Genomic DNA, 15,902 nt, shown 5'->3' with positions numbered 1-15,902 from the left:
CAACAGTTACAGGTCCAATGTGGTCTACGCGGTCTGTAAGGTCCACCTCTGCATGAACAGTGAGTGTACCTGTTTTGTTAGGTACCATGAAGTAATGGTACTAATGTAAGGAATGAGGTTCAAAGGGAGAATGCGTACACTCATGGAAAAAATTATTAGACCATCAAAAGTCGTCGGAAACAATGGTTATGCAATCCAGTACTAACTCCTGTGTGTATCATGTGACTAAAACAGACAGAAAAGAAAACATGGAATGCCTAAAAGCACTGTTTTTCTCAGTACAATGCCATAGATATTGATGTAAGAACTGAAGTGATTTTGGTTATTATCAAGAAAACATGGAAAATGGATAGATATCAGCTCTGAAATTAAACTACTATGAGCTGTTTTTGTTATTATCATTATATTTGTCCAAACAAATGTACCTTTAGTTGTACGAGGCATTAAAATGAACAAGAAACTGAAGAAAACAAGGGTGGTCTAATCATTTTTTCCATGACTGTATGTTGACAAGTGTCTGGATCAGCACTTACGTTGGTATAATGTTCTAAAATGCATGTTCCTTTCAACTTACGTGTGTTTTTGTTGTATTTTTTACATTTACTCCTTAGATTTTTTTTTTTTTTTTTTTGCCACTTACGGGTGAGGCACCAAATATGGTAACGTCATTGACCTTGATTTTCTATATAACAATAAAATTTTTTTGAAAATTTTACAAAAGTGATAAAGTCTTGTTATGTCCTCCAATAACACACTCAGGTTGAAACACAGACACACTACACACAAACCACAACAGTTTAGTAACTATTGACGTTAGATTATTTCAGCTTTATTTAACAGCTTCTTAATGCACAAAGTGCTTTCTCCACTGGTGGGTCTCATCGGAACTCAAGTGTGTTGTGAAAATAAACAACAGTAATGCTGTAAATGCTGTTATTTTAACATGAGCTTTGACTGAAAGATAACAGGCTAAGTTTATATTGTGGTGTTTGTGCGATTTAGTGCAAATATTATTTTTATGTTAAGTATGGGTTTACAAAAATCGACTAAAACCCAAGACTGTAATACATTAGTAAAGAAATCAAACCTGACATGTCATGTAGAAGTGAAACACATACTGTATTCCCATTAAACAAAGTGAGTTAAAGGTGGGGTGCAAGATGTTTTCCTGGTGCATTTTTTACTAGATTGTTTAAAATCCCGTTCATACACAATTACAGCCAATTAATTAAATGCTGTAACACAAAAATAATAATATAATTTTAAGCGCCCAATTGAAATGATTGCAGTGATATGTCTATCAAACTCAACTGCCATTTGCCCCCCCCCCCCCCCCCCCCCCCCCCTGCGTACTCCTCTTTGTGCATGAATCATGCCTTCATTCATTTCATTTCATTCATTTGTTTATTTCGAGTATTTACAGAATACATGCAAATTCAAAATTCCAAAAAAAAATCATTCATCTACACTCGAAAAGGAGTGGGAAGAAGAAAAACTTATTTAATCCCACCCCTATTCTCATCATCAAATAACTTAACATAATAACATTTTAAATACTCACTCCTGTCCTTTGACTTCAAGCCAGAACAATGAAAAAATAGGCCTGTAGCAAATAGAATGAACTCATTTGATAGTATTTACATTATAGAACCAAAATGTGTGTAAAAAATAGAAACAAAGAAGCCATTACATTTTATACTGGGCATAATACCTGAGAATCTTCAGGAAAACAGCCAAACAAAACTGCTTAGAATACTTTTACTAATTGCAAACAAAGTAATAACAAACTCCTGGTTAAAGCCACAACCCCCCACAATAGTCCAATGGCGGGATAGAATTCAGGATGTGTACAACATGGAATATACCACTGCAGTGTTACAAATAAAAAGAGAAATATTTATAAGCAATTGGACCCACATTAAGTCACATTTTAATTTGATGTAAGTGTTGTTGCTTTTTATTGTTGTTGCTGTTGTGGATTTCTATTTTGTTCGATCTCAGATTCTGAAAGAATGTCAAGGTTCTACCATGCTGTATTTTAATGGCTGATGTTGATCTCTCCTGAATATTCTGGTCCCTGCGGCCTAGGACTTGAAACAACCATGGACTACTACCCCCATTAAGACTGAAATATATCTATATCTATATCTATATCTATATCTATATCTATATCTATATATTTTTTTCTGTTATATAATGATTTGTTACAATGCACTGTATGGCTACACATGTGAAATCTAAATAAAAAGAAGTTCAAAAAAAAAAAAAGAAACAAAGTACATTCCTGGTTGTGTTACCACGGGTAACAGTTAACAGTCAATTTACAGGATAATAATTAGATACCAACAATGGTAAAAACAAAAAACTACAATACCACAAGTGGTAAAGAACAGCAATAATTACATACCAACAATGGTAAGGAAAAAAACCCAAAAAAACTACAATAGCACTAAGGGTGAAGGGCAGCACATACCAGCAATGGTAAGAACAATACCAGAAGGTAAGGGACAACACATACCAACTAGATGAGGAACAACAAGCGCACATCAACATATAAGACAGAATCTCAGAGGCTTGGAGGAACTGTACAGGAAATGCAGCCAGAGCCAGAGCTTGGTTAGCTGTATTAGCTATATTAGGATGGAAAGTTCACCGGCAAACTGCCCCGGCTACGGCCCCGATCCATGCATACCTCATTCATTCTCCTCCAACACCTCCGCTCTTACAGAACAGCCCCAATTCATACCTATCTGGCTAATGTTACATGTTCTAGTGATTTACGTTAGTGGCAAAATAGTATGCCGGTCGACAGATGACCAACTGATGACAATACCCAGCGGCCAGTGTGGCTGAGGGTAAAAACTGTAAAAGTGTCATATTTAACCCTTTCATGCATACTGGTCACTACAGTTGACAGCTATTCTACAGCTGTTCTCTTGTATATTCATGGATTTTTTTTATTTTTTTTTTTACACATATCTTTATTAAAGTTTTAAGACACTACATATCTTTTCTGACTTGAATTGGCAACATTATGTAGATCTCTCCTGAGCATAAACCCCCAGAATCACAACCCCTCCCCATAGTTTTCACACAATTTATCAGTAAATACCTGTTTCTGTGCATCAAAAATTAAACGTGTGGTGTCCAGCTGAGTGGACATTTTTGCAACTTCATGAAAAATAGGTTCATAAGAATTTTTTTTTTCACTATTGTTTTTTTTATGTATTTTTTTATTTTTATTTTTAAAATTATTTTTATTTGATTTATTTTTCAGAAGAAAATTTTCAATCGCATTGTTTTTTTCATGCCTAAAGAGGAATAAAAACACTCAGGAAAAAAATTTTGATTAAGGTTCTCATAATTCATTCATGAAAGGGTTAATATAATATTAGACTTTCATGCTGTTTTCATTTGTTTCACTGAATTGCCACTTATCGTTTTTATCATTTTCCAAGTTGTTATTTCTTGCTCAGATTATAGATGAGGCCTCTACTTCCATACAATCTGACGTAAAATAAAGGTTGAATGGATGATTATTGTTAAAAAAACAAAACAAAAAAAACACTTAATTCATTTAGTTTGATTCATTTAGTTCTGTGTGATTTGACTTATGTGGGTCAGTGAATGTTGATCGAGTTAAGGGGGTTCAACAGAAAGGCTCCGGAACCACTGGACTGGACTAAAGGTATCACCTGAAGATTGTGTTGCAGGTCAGATTTATGACTTAGACTTTGAGTCAGAGCGATTTGTGAAATGTGAGTGCCACAAAGGGAATTACTGAAATGATAAGAGGCCATTCTAAACCTCAGTGGCTTAAACACAGCCCAGCAGACTAATATAATTTCCAATGCAATTTCTATCTAATCACTGGGCTGTTTAATAGAAATATGAAACCATTCTCCATGTGCTTCACAGTAGAGTGGCTCTCAAGGCTCTCTTATTTGACACAGTTTCATCTCAGTTGTCTGAAAATAATGAACATGTTTGCTTTGGTTTTAGATTACCCTGAGGGCTTATTGTCACGCCTCCACCCACCAGTGGAGTTAGGATTTCAATTAACGCTTATTCTGTAATTACTGTGGGGTGAACATAGACCAGAAATATTGTTTTCTGGTGATTTGCTTTTCACAGTGTCTGACTTTTGAGAATGATACATTTCTAATTTGCTTTTTGCACACATAGAAACATCTAATAATAATCATAATAACACTCTGTTGTATACTTTTGTTTTGTCTTTTGTTTGGTCTGACAACACCAGGTGAGGAGGTTTTCAGAAGCGTACTTCTTTACTGAACACCCCAAAGAGATTTCTCTGACGTTTCAAGAGGAACTGTAAGTATCACTTTCCATCTATAACATTTTTCTGTTACTTTTATTAGACGCACAGGAAAAATTGTATGCAGAGAAATGCATTATCCATAAAGACCCAGTACTACTTTTGTGTCAGCTCCCAAATGAATTTTTCTCTTTATTTAACCTTTCTTAAGTGATTTATTATTATTTATTATAATATTATCCTCTGAATTTTATGATTTTTCAGAAAAAATCCAGTATTTTCCCATATTTAATTCACTGATCATGTAGATTTTCATAACAGCTCAGATTAAAGTTGAGGGTTATTATATCAGAACCGGAGAAAACTGAAGAAAAAGTGTGTTTTATTGTTTTAACATGCTGTTCATGTTAATCTTGCACTGCATTATATATTCATTATTTATTTATTAGGTTTCACTGTTATTATTTTAATATAGGACTAATTTCAAGGAATTTTTACAATGTACATTGCTGATCCTGACTACTGATTTTGTTTTATGTATATACATTAGGGTTGGGAATCTTAGTTGTAAGGCCGATACGATACGCATCTCGATACAACATCTCCGATCCGATATATTAAAGATGCGTGTATGGCATGTCACGATGCGATGTGATACTATTCACACCCAAATCACGATACAGAGCAATTACGCACATTCTGATTGAACACATTCATCCTGGTAAAAAAAATAAAATATGCAGTGCAATTCAATGAGCTTGATTATTTATTTATCAAATAAGGCCATGACTGTTTACAAAGTGGCTTTAGTTCAATTTCAGAAAACGTGCCTCACATTCAGTGAGGTGAAAAAGTTTGGACTTTGTTTCCAAAGTTGTTTCTCTGTTTCTAACTCAACTTCTTGCTCCCTCGCCGAATCCATTTGTAATGAAATGTATTTATAATGTAGATAAAACAGAAAAAGGTTCTGTCACTTTAAGAGACACCTGTGCAAGGTATTCTGGGATGCGCTGGTAAATATGTGTGACACTGTTTAAGGAAGTATCTGTGGTATGTACTGCAGTATTCAGTACAGTTGATATAGTAAAAGTACATGTTCATGAACCACATGTGGTCTCCTCCTTCTACGTCTGTCAGATTCACATACACACATTACAGTATTCATCTGTGCTTGTGTCACAGTCCATCCATGGAGCTCAGACTGTCATGTACAGTGTACACATCCACGAATCCACAGCGCACATTAACGTGGGTCTAAAGGAAAGAAAAACTTTACCCAAATAAAGAGTAACACTTCTAAATGCTAGAAAAAATCGAAATTTATTGATACAAACATTCAATAACCAATGCATCGCCATATCATTCCAAACTTTTCATTCACTCCCAGCTTCTCTACCGGTGCACTTGGATCGTGCATGCGCGTGTCGGTGTATCGATGCGTATCGGATAATCTTCCCATCCCTAGTATGCATGTGATGACAAATAAACTGAACCTTGAACTTTTTAAGCAAAGACATCATTAACTGAACATAAAACAACAGTCTCCATTCACTATCATTTATCAAACTCCATGGGTTTTACTGGTGAATTAATGTTGAAGATGAGGCTGTGTCTATGTTCACTACAGAACCTCTGAACGTCCAAATGGGTCATATGTGATGACCATGAAAAGACAACAGACTGCATTTTGCACCCATTATTCACATGTATTGATAGGATTAGTGAATCAGCAGATATTAAATATTTTACATCAGTAGATGCTTTTGGGCGCCGGTGGATGTTTGGGTCTTTATGGGTTAAATGTGATTTTTTATTCAGAATCAACAGACATGGCCAGATAGCTGCAGAAGTGCGGAGCTCAGACTACCTGACCAAGATGCCTCCTTTACCCGTTGAGTGCCTGGACATCGATGGAGACTGGAACAGTTTGCCCATCATCTTTGAGGACAGATACGTGGAGTCTCCTCTAACAGGTAATACAACACACTGCTCCTTAAATCTACAACGTACAACATTACTGCAATAAAATATCTGAAAACATCCAAATCCATGCTATGTTTTGTTTAGTTAGGTGCTTACTTGAGATAAAATATTTCCAACAAAGGTCAGAAAAATCTATTTTTAATAATAATAATAATAATACATCAGTTTTATATAGCGTTTTTCTAAGTACTCAAAGACGCTTTTTATTTTTATTCCAAGTGATATGGCTGGTAAAGACACTAATGGGCTGTAGGGTAAGAAAGCATTTCACTTATACTGGAAATAGGTGGCATTAGGAGACATGGGACAAACTCCATTATATATTGTGTTATTTGGTGCAAACCTTTTCATTCATTTTTTCAAGGCGCACCAAGTTTCCAAAATAGGTTATTATTTATTAACAAGCAAGTGAAGTGAAACATGATCTTTGAACCCCTACTTTCAGCTATTTCATTAAATTAAATGACATAAGGTTAACATATGTCACTAAATATAACGTGAATAACATTTTAATACATTAACTCTGATGTAAACAGGACTCACATTAATAGATTTCCAGAGATGATGAAAATAATTTCCGTGTTCTATTGCAACTTATTTACGTTTATCCATGTATGTGCTTTTAATAGAAAGGCATTTATGTGTTGTGTCTTTTCAGAGTGGATCTCAGATGTGCCAACGCAAACTGATGAGCGGAGAAACCCACATCCTGCCATCACGTCTGCCAACAGAATCTTCGAAGACGAGGGAGCCAGATCACCAGCAATACCCCAGGATCCCTCGGACAGCGACGACTGCATCGACCTGCCCACATATGTTTCACTGATGGCAGAGCAGAGTAAAACCAGCAGCAGCATCAGAAATAACCTCAATCCTGTGGGAGAAAGTGCAGAGCTTCCTCAGACAGAAGCAGAAAATCTAGACAAAGACGAGGAAAAACAAGGTCCGGCTGAAGAGCGACTGAGATACATCACAGGAAAGACTTGTGATGAAGCAGAAGGAGTCCCTCTTCTGTCTTCAAACCACGGTCCCATTAGTCACTTCAACAACAGCAGCGATGAGTCTCCTGCTCATCAAGTCACAAAAGAAACAAACGCGATTCAAAGTTGTGATGCGTCGCAAGTTCTTGAACAAAGCAACACATCAGAAAACAACAACGAAGAGGAGTCCGATATAGCCATGCCTTTAAATCACTCCATGGACGATGAGACTGAGGACGTCCCACTCAGCAGCCTCCCCGTCTCCCAGGTCCACCCATTCACATCCCCCTTCCCTGGCGATCTCAGAAAAGAGATGCCTCACCGCGCAGGCCTGGTTGGCTCAAAGATCATGAAGCGCTCATCCTCGGTTATTTCCGACTCAGGTATCGAGAGCGAACCCAGCTCCGTAGCGTGGCCCGCGGAGGCGCTGAGAGTACGACAACCTCTGGACTTCTCAAGCGAACGGGAGATCCCTCAACAAATAGTGAGTCGCCACCCGGTCCATCGAAGCTCCCTGGAAGGTCTGCAAATGGAGAGCAACGGCAGTCTTCCGAGCGGCGGCATACAAGCTTCATTGACCTCCATTAGCTCCCTGCCCTACGAAGAAGACCAGCAGCAGAGGCAGCTCAGCAAACTCACCAAGTCGGTTTCGGCACCGCAGATAAGCAGCCCGGAAGACACTGAGGAAGACTATGCGCCACTCAGCCAGGAAATAGATACCAAGAGCTTTGCGCTACTCCAGGATTCGTGCAACTGCTCGTCTTTGAAAAGCAATGTGGCTTCAGAGCAAACAGAAGAATCACTATTGGAGACAAGATCAACAAATCATATGAATGAGGGCCATGTTCTCAGGGAGGATATTAGCTCTGAACAGTCAGACTCTTTACACTACCTGTCAGAGACGTATAAGTCAGGGTTAAGTGGTGTGTCTGAAGTGTTGCTGTTACAAGAGGCAGTAGAAAACCCTCATGTGAAGGAAAGTGCTAGTTCCGTCAGCGAAGGGCCAACTCATCAAGCACGCATCAGTGAAGTAAGCGCCTCTCTGGAGGATGTGCATCTCATTGAACTGCAAGGAAACAAACCACGTGCGGATAACAATGATGTCACTAACAGTGGAGATGAGTGCCAAAGTTCCCATCAGAGTCTTGGTGTTGAAAGCCAGGATTGTCTTGAACCCTCCAGAACCCCTCTAGAACCTGACGCTCCACTGATTCAGCATTACGATGACCCCCCCAACAGCACCCCCACCCCCACCCCCACCCAGAGGCCCAGTGAACTCACAGGGCTGGCCATCAGCGATGTCACTTTGTCCGCTGATCTCAATGGGATGGCGACCAGCGACAAGGAGCCTTTGGACTGTCAGAACAAACCCCCCAAGATCCCCAACTCAGGCCTGGCCTTTGTCAATAAGAAGATGGTGGAGGTGGTGAACATGTCGGTGTCCTGCGCCCCGACCTGTCTCCCGTTCTCTTCGGTTCTGAGAGACTCTCCGTCCATTAGCGGAATGTCTGCTCGACAAGCTACCTCACCTATTACCCATCAGCCCCTGGGGTCTTTTGGAATCATCTCATCATCTTCACTAAATCCCTTGAACATGGATGATGAGACCAATGAACGGATGCTAAAGTAAGTACATGCTATGGCTGTGGTCTATACATGCATTAAAGAACTAATTGTGCTTTAAGTCAATGACGAATTTCTGGTAAAGAGTAAAAATAGATACTAAAGCATCGTAAAAATGTGCAGAGTAATAGCAGTTAGTTTAACAATTTTAGCATCTCATGTTTAATAAGAATTTAAAAAATTAGGAATACTTGGTTAACCCATAAAGACCCAGTACTACTTTTATGTCAGTTCCCAAATGAATTTTTCTCTGTATTTAACCTTTTATAAGAGATTAATCACCATTCATTCTAATATTATCCTCCGTATTTAGTGTTTTTTCCAGTGAATATCAGGTATTTTCTTATATTTAATTCACTAATCATGTAGATGTTTATAAAAGCTAAGATTAAAGTTGAGGGTTATTATATCAAAAACAGAGGAAACTGAAGAAAAAGTTACTTTTTCAGTAAAGTATATCATAAACTGAACATAAACCTAGTGTGTCCATTCACTGTCATTGATCCAACTCCATGGGTTTTACTGGTTAATCAATGCTGTAGAAGATGACGGTGTTTCCACTTTCACTACGGAGCCTCTGAACGTCCAAATGGGTCACATCTGATGACCATGAACAGATGACAAACTGTATTTTACACCAATCACTCACATGTATTGATAGGATTAGTGGATCAACAGGTATTAAACTGTTTAGATCAGTAGATGGTTTTGGTCAATGTGCTGTTTGGGTGTTTTTTATTTTTAAACCTTTATTTAAGCAACGCCAAGTGACAAGGAAACTTATGTGCAATAATATCTAATATTTACATTAAGTCATCATAATGTGGAGGTAGAGAGGGGATTGGGGTTAAGATATAGGCTACAGCAGTGGTTCCCAACCTTTTTGGCTCGTGACCCCATTTTAACATTACAAATTTCTAGCGACCCCAGACATACAAAACGGAGACTTTTTTTTTAACAAAAATTAATTTGTTTTTGATCATATCATGTGATAGTTTGCTATACTATGTTGCAAATAAATGTTAATTTTAGATGACCTTTAGTCTATATAATGTATATTATTATGGACGGAAACAGAAAAGCCAGGTGTAGATTACTGCACAAAGTGAGAATTTTATTTTCCTTGGTCAGGATATGTACAGTCAGTCCAGCTTGGATTTACAAGGCTGACAATTAATACTGAACAAACAAGAACTCAAACTATGAATTATGAAAGAGCTGCAGCATCTGAAACTGACCACAATGAACATTTGAAAGACAGTGCTTCAGTTTCAGCTTCATACTTTGTCATGTATTTTATGGATTGGGATTGTCTCTGTCAACTCACCATATGTTTTTTATTAATAAGTTTTTTTTTGTATTTTTTTTTAAATCAATTACTAGAAATTTCAGGCGAGCCCATTTGAATTCCAGGTGACCCCACATGTGGTCCCGACCCCAAGGTTGAAAAACACTGGGCTATAGCATTTAATGTACTAAAAAAACAAGATGTATGACGGATCAGATATTATAAATCAATGTCCTATCTTGGTTGCGTAAATGTTTTGTGTATGGGATGTGTATGTGGTGTGAATGTTGTAATGTGGACTTCTCAAAAAGTCAGGGGTATGACAAAAGATAATCATGAATTAACTGAAAAGTGAGATGAAGAGAAAGGAAAAATAGAGAGAGAGAAAGGAGGAAAATGGGGTAATGAAAATAAATAAATGATAATAACCAAATGAGATTTAAAGTACAATTTATCTAAATATAATGTCTGTTGCCTTGGTTTTTTTTTTTGTCTTGTTGTTTTTTTTTTATTTTGTTTTGGGTCTATTTGGGTCTTTATGAGTTAATTTGATAGAGGTGAACCCAGGGACACAAAATCATACCAAACTGAACTCAGAGTTTCATCTCTTGTCTTTACAGAGCTATTCACAGTGACATTTATTCATCTCATTCTATCTCATAATCATATTTATATATTTATTTTGTTGGCATATTTATTCAGATCCATTTGAATATAACAGCATTCCGTCGTTTAACGAATGCAGAGACCGCAGACATCAAAACAAACTGAACCCCAGATGAACTTTTACAGCCGTAGTTCAAACAAAGGACGAATAAACTATGAAAGACAGAAGGTGGAGGAGCTCCTATGAATTAGTTATTATTTCGACTACACCCTGGTAAATCCTGATGAATATCTGAGCTTACATATCAATCCTTTAACCCTCAAACACGTAAACAGCCGCCGGCAACTAAAAACATCTACTGATCTAAAATACTTAACTTTTGAGCCACTAATCCTATCAATACATGTAAATAATTCAAGTAAAATGAAGTTTCTCAGCTTTTCAGTAGCATCACATATGACCCACGTGGATGTTCAGAGGCTCTGTAGTGAACATGGAAACACTGTCATCTTCTACAACATTGATTCAATAGTAAAACAGAGTTTGATTAGTAATGGTGGTTGCAGATGCTTGATTTTACATTTAGTGAATGATATATTTTGCTGAAAAGGTCACTTTTTCTTCAGTTTTCTCTATTCTGATGTGATTTTACTCTGAGGCTTTATGAACAGCTACATGATCAGTAAATAAAATGCAGAAAAAATACTTGATTTTCACTGAAAAACACATAACAGGATACAATAATAAGTGATGATAAATCACCAAGAAGAGGATAAATGTAGAGAAAAATCCATAATGTTAGAATCTACCTTTTGTCTTTACCTTTAACCCATAAAGACCCAAACAACCACTGGCAACCAAAGTCACTGACCAATATAAAGTGTATAACTGCTATCCTTAAACTGGTTTTCAGCTTTTTATGTTTTTAGCTATTTTATGCTTTCTTAATTGTATGTACATTTTATATTCTGTTAGTTCATTTGTATTGTACTGATGTGCCTGTTGGCCTCATTTTATCTCAAGGGACTTCCTGATTGAATGAAGGTTGAATAAATAAATGTAAATGTTTAATAACTTCTGATCCATTAATCCTATCAATCCATGTAAAAATGGGGTTTAACTGATGTTTAACTAAAGAACTGATTCACCAGTAAAACCCTTAGAGTTTGATCAATTACACTGGATGGAAACACTGGGTTTATATTCAATTAATGCAGTGTTTCTCAAAGTGTGGGGCGGGCCCCCCGGGGGGTTGCGAAGGCGTGCCGGGGGGGCATGGGATCTCTCCTGGGTGGTTGGGTTTTTTTCTCCTTCAGGTTAGAACATGTAGCAGGTGGAACTAATATTTTAGTGTTGGAGCACCCTGGAATCATTTTAGGGACGTCCACCAAACCGGTCTACTGCCATGGTGATGTGTCACTAGACTAGACAAAGAGTTTAGGTTTGGACAATGGACAAGGACTGAACTGGAAAAGAAAAATGTGGAATGTTTCTGTTTTTGCACAGTTTGTACAGTTTGCACTTTAATGTTATGAGATAGGCAATGGAAACGGGTTCATTGCAGCCACTAATATTGTTAAAATGTTCATCTTTATTACCAAAATTTGTTTGTTGTTCTAAAAAAAGTAACTTTATTGTCATAGTTGTAAGATAATTGCGCATTTCCAATTTTTATTTGGAAAAATATTGTCTCAGAGCAGTCTGGTTGAGTTTATTTGTATTGTTCAAGTAAAAATCTAAGTTATTTTTAATTTGAACAACAAATTATTCAAGGAAAAGCAAAAAGTATTGCTACAATATTTACGTTTCTTTCAATAAAAGTTATAATTGCACCATTGTTACAATGTTGCTGGGGTTGGGGGGGGGGGGGCTGGACATTTTTCATCCTCCAAAGGGGGGCCCGACAGAAAAAGACTGAGAACCGCTGAATTAATGATATATTTTGTTGAAAAAGTCACATTTTTTTTCTTTTCTCTGTTTCTGATATTATGATGACCAACTTTAATCTGAGCTTTTATGAACATCTACATGATCAGTGAATTAAATACAGGAAAATACCTGATTTACATTGAACAAATGCAAAATGCAGAGGATAATATTATAATAAATGGTGATAAATCACTTATGAAAGGTTAAATAGAGAGAGCAATTTATCTGGGAACTATCATAAAAGTAGCACTGGGTCTATATGGGGTAAGTAGTCAATAAAAGGAATAAAAATTGCTTTAGAAAAAGACTGTATTGCTTTTCAGTTTAAACATATTGAGCTTTGTGTATTTTTGTTCAGGACGCTGAAAATGCCTGTCTGGCACCACCGTCAGTAAGGTTTGTTTCTGAAAAAGCAGGTCTTCTTCAGAACTTTTTAATCTTGGCTTGTGATCCACATCAGCTCTAGTAAAACAACGCCAGTACACAAAGTTGTCGACGTGTGGGGAGATGGCTGTCGACATGCCGCTGTTTCTGGCACTCATACTCATGCTTGGAAAACAGAGCGTACCAAAAAATGAAGTGAGGGCAAATTTAAAGTGAGGAAGTCAAGATGAGGTGAAGTGGCTCCTGTGTGTTAAATCACATCAAAGGGTGAAGACAAATCCATCATGATTAGCTGCTCAAAGTGTGAGAGCTGGAATCGGATTTGTTTGTGCTTCTCCGTGGCTCAAATCTGTAACCTGGCAGGATGACAGAGGAATAAAACTTACAGACTATGACTCACAAGTAGAGTCAGACTTTTGTTTATAAGCTTTAGAATGAACAGAATTAATCAAACACATCGTGCGCCGGGGTTTGGAACTATACGGAAACATCTTGAACAACAATATGTTTCATCAGCATTTCATGTACTTATGTTTATCTAAGATTATACAAACCTGCTTATCTGTGCATATTATTGGGAATCTCATTTCAGTGTATTGCTAACATACATAATATAATCTGTCTTGTTCTTTTTCTCCAGTTTCTGCTTAAGGCACAGGAGCTATCCAAAATAAAAATGATAGGAAAAGTGGAAATTAGAATAAAATACATTAATAAGTTTGTTTCAGGTCCATGTTCTACCCTGTCATCAAGTTTTAGCTTCACTCTTTTATTTTATGCAACCTCAACCCCAAGCAAAGATATACCAGAAATTTGACATGTAACATTTAACATTTTACTTAACCTTCTATAGGAAATACTCTAAAATCCAAAACTCATTGAAATACTCTGAAATCCAAAATATAAACCCTAGTGTATTATTGATGATTTTAAAAAACATCTTAAGACACTATTGTTCAAGAAGGCATTTTAAATCCATCTGACCCAGGGCTGCTACAAACTGACTGCACTTAATGTATTTATCGCATTTTAATTGTATTTTAACTAGATTGTAAAACTGTATTTTATTTTGCTTTTAATTGTATCTTGCACTGTTAAGCACTTTGTGACTCCCTGTATGTGAAAAGTGCTCTATAAATAAAACTTACTTACTTACTAACATAGAATAGAATAGAATAGAATAGAATAGAATAGAATAGAATAGAATAGAATAGAATAGAATAGAATAGAAGAGGTACACTGGAATTCTTGTGCGTTTCCCCGAGTCACGGAATCCAAAGAAAAAAGACATGAACAAAAACAGAAACAAAACATAAACACAGCTAAAACATAAAAAACACTTACTGCACAGATAAACACAAATACACACTTGTAAAATAGAGTACTGAGCAGGAAAAAAGTAATAATAATAAAAGTACTGGAAGGTAAAAACAAGTTATTGCACATTTGAATTAAAGTACTGAGAGGTAGAACAGGTTATTGCATTATTATACTTATTGGAGGACTGAACAAAACTTTATGACTTTTGCAAAATATTTCAAAATATTTAATTTTGTAGAAAATCAAAGTCAGTGAAGTTACCATATTTGGTTCCTTGCCCATATGTGATACAAAAATACAATAAAATAAAAATCCAATAAGCATATATAAAACATACTAGATAAACACATGTAAGGTGAAAGGAGCATGTATTTTAGAACATTAGACCAACATAAGACCCCTGTCCACATCCACATGATCCCTTTGAACATCATTCCTTACATTAGTACCATTACTTCATGGTACCTAACAAAGCAGGTACACTCACTGTTCATGCAGAGGTGGACCTTACAGACCCTGTAGACCACATTGGACCTGAGATTGGTGATTCACAGGAACTGTTGCTGTCACTGTCTTGTAATGTGTGCGGAAATGACCAAAAATAGTCACTTGCCCGATAAATGGTTAAAGTAAGCTTCATATGGTTATAACTGAAGAAGTGTGTGTGCTAATCCACAACTGAAAACACACATTGACCCTCTGTGTTTAACACGTACGTCAACACAGTCTCTGAAGAAGACAGTTAAGTGTTGAAATGTCAGTGGGTGTTTTAAGCATCAAACAGCTCTGCATTTATCAGTGGACCAGATTCATTCTTTCCCACTAATAATAATAATAATAATAATAATGATAATAATAATAATAATAATAATAATAATAAAAATAATAATAATAATAATAATAATAATAATAATTCATTCATTTGTTTTGAGCAGAAGAAAATAAAAGCATTTTTGTGTACAAGGAACTAATATCAGAGCAAATACATTAATAAATAAAGGTGATCAAGACAAAATAGCAATTGCCATGTACACTATTAATAACAAATACATTAAATATGTACTGCTCAAATAGGAGTGGGAAGAAGAAAACTTATTATATCCCACCCCCATCTCACATTTACATGACATAACACATTACTTTTGCTTCCTTAATGATAAAGTTACATCAGTTTAGAGTCCTAATGTCAATAATTGATAGAAAACAGATTAGGAAAACTGATGTATATTACAATTAGTAACTATCTAAATGATAGTCTGCATAACTTATAATACAATATATTTCAACAATAATCACATACCAACAATATAATAATAATAATAATAATAATAATAATAATAATACATTTTATTTGTAACACACTTCACATTTGACACCAAATCTCAAAGTGCACAATACAAAAACAGAAACAGCAACAATGTACAATAAAAAACAACAGATAAAATCAATGCCCTAAAACTAATACCCCGTCCACACAAACACAGACATGTGATCCGTCCTCCCTGGGCA

General features: G+C 36.3%; 1 protein-coding gene across 1 annotated transcript in view; it reads left to right on the top strand.

Moving 5' to 3' along the window:
• The window catches only part of fam135b (family with sequence similarity 135 member B), a 107,850-nt gene that overhangs the window by 77,806 nt on the left and 14,142 nt on the right, over window positions 1-15,902 (top strand). The window contains exons 11-13 of the mRNA XM_030147328.1: window positions 4,262-4,335; window positions 6,098-6,252; window positions 6,921-8,868. Coding sequence (XP_030003188.1) covers window positions 4,262-4,335; window positions 6,098-6,252; window positions 6,921-8,868 — 2,177 coding nt within the window. The remainder of the gene's footprint in view (window positions 1-4,261; window positions 4,336-6,097; window positions 6,253-6,920; window positions 8,869-15,902) is intronic.

The sequence above is a fragment of the Sphaeramia orbicularis genome, chromosome 11 (genome assembly GCF_902148855.1).
Source record: "Sphaeramia orbicularis chromosome 11, fSphaOr1.1, whole genome shotgun sequence".
Lineage (NCBI taxonomy): Eukaryota > Metazoa > Chordata > Actinopteri > Kurtiformes > Apogonidae > Sphaeramia > Sphaeramia orbicularis.
This window is presented reverse-complemented; position numbering and strand designations above follow the sequence as displayed.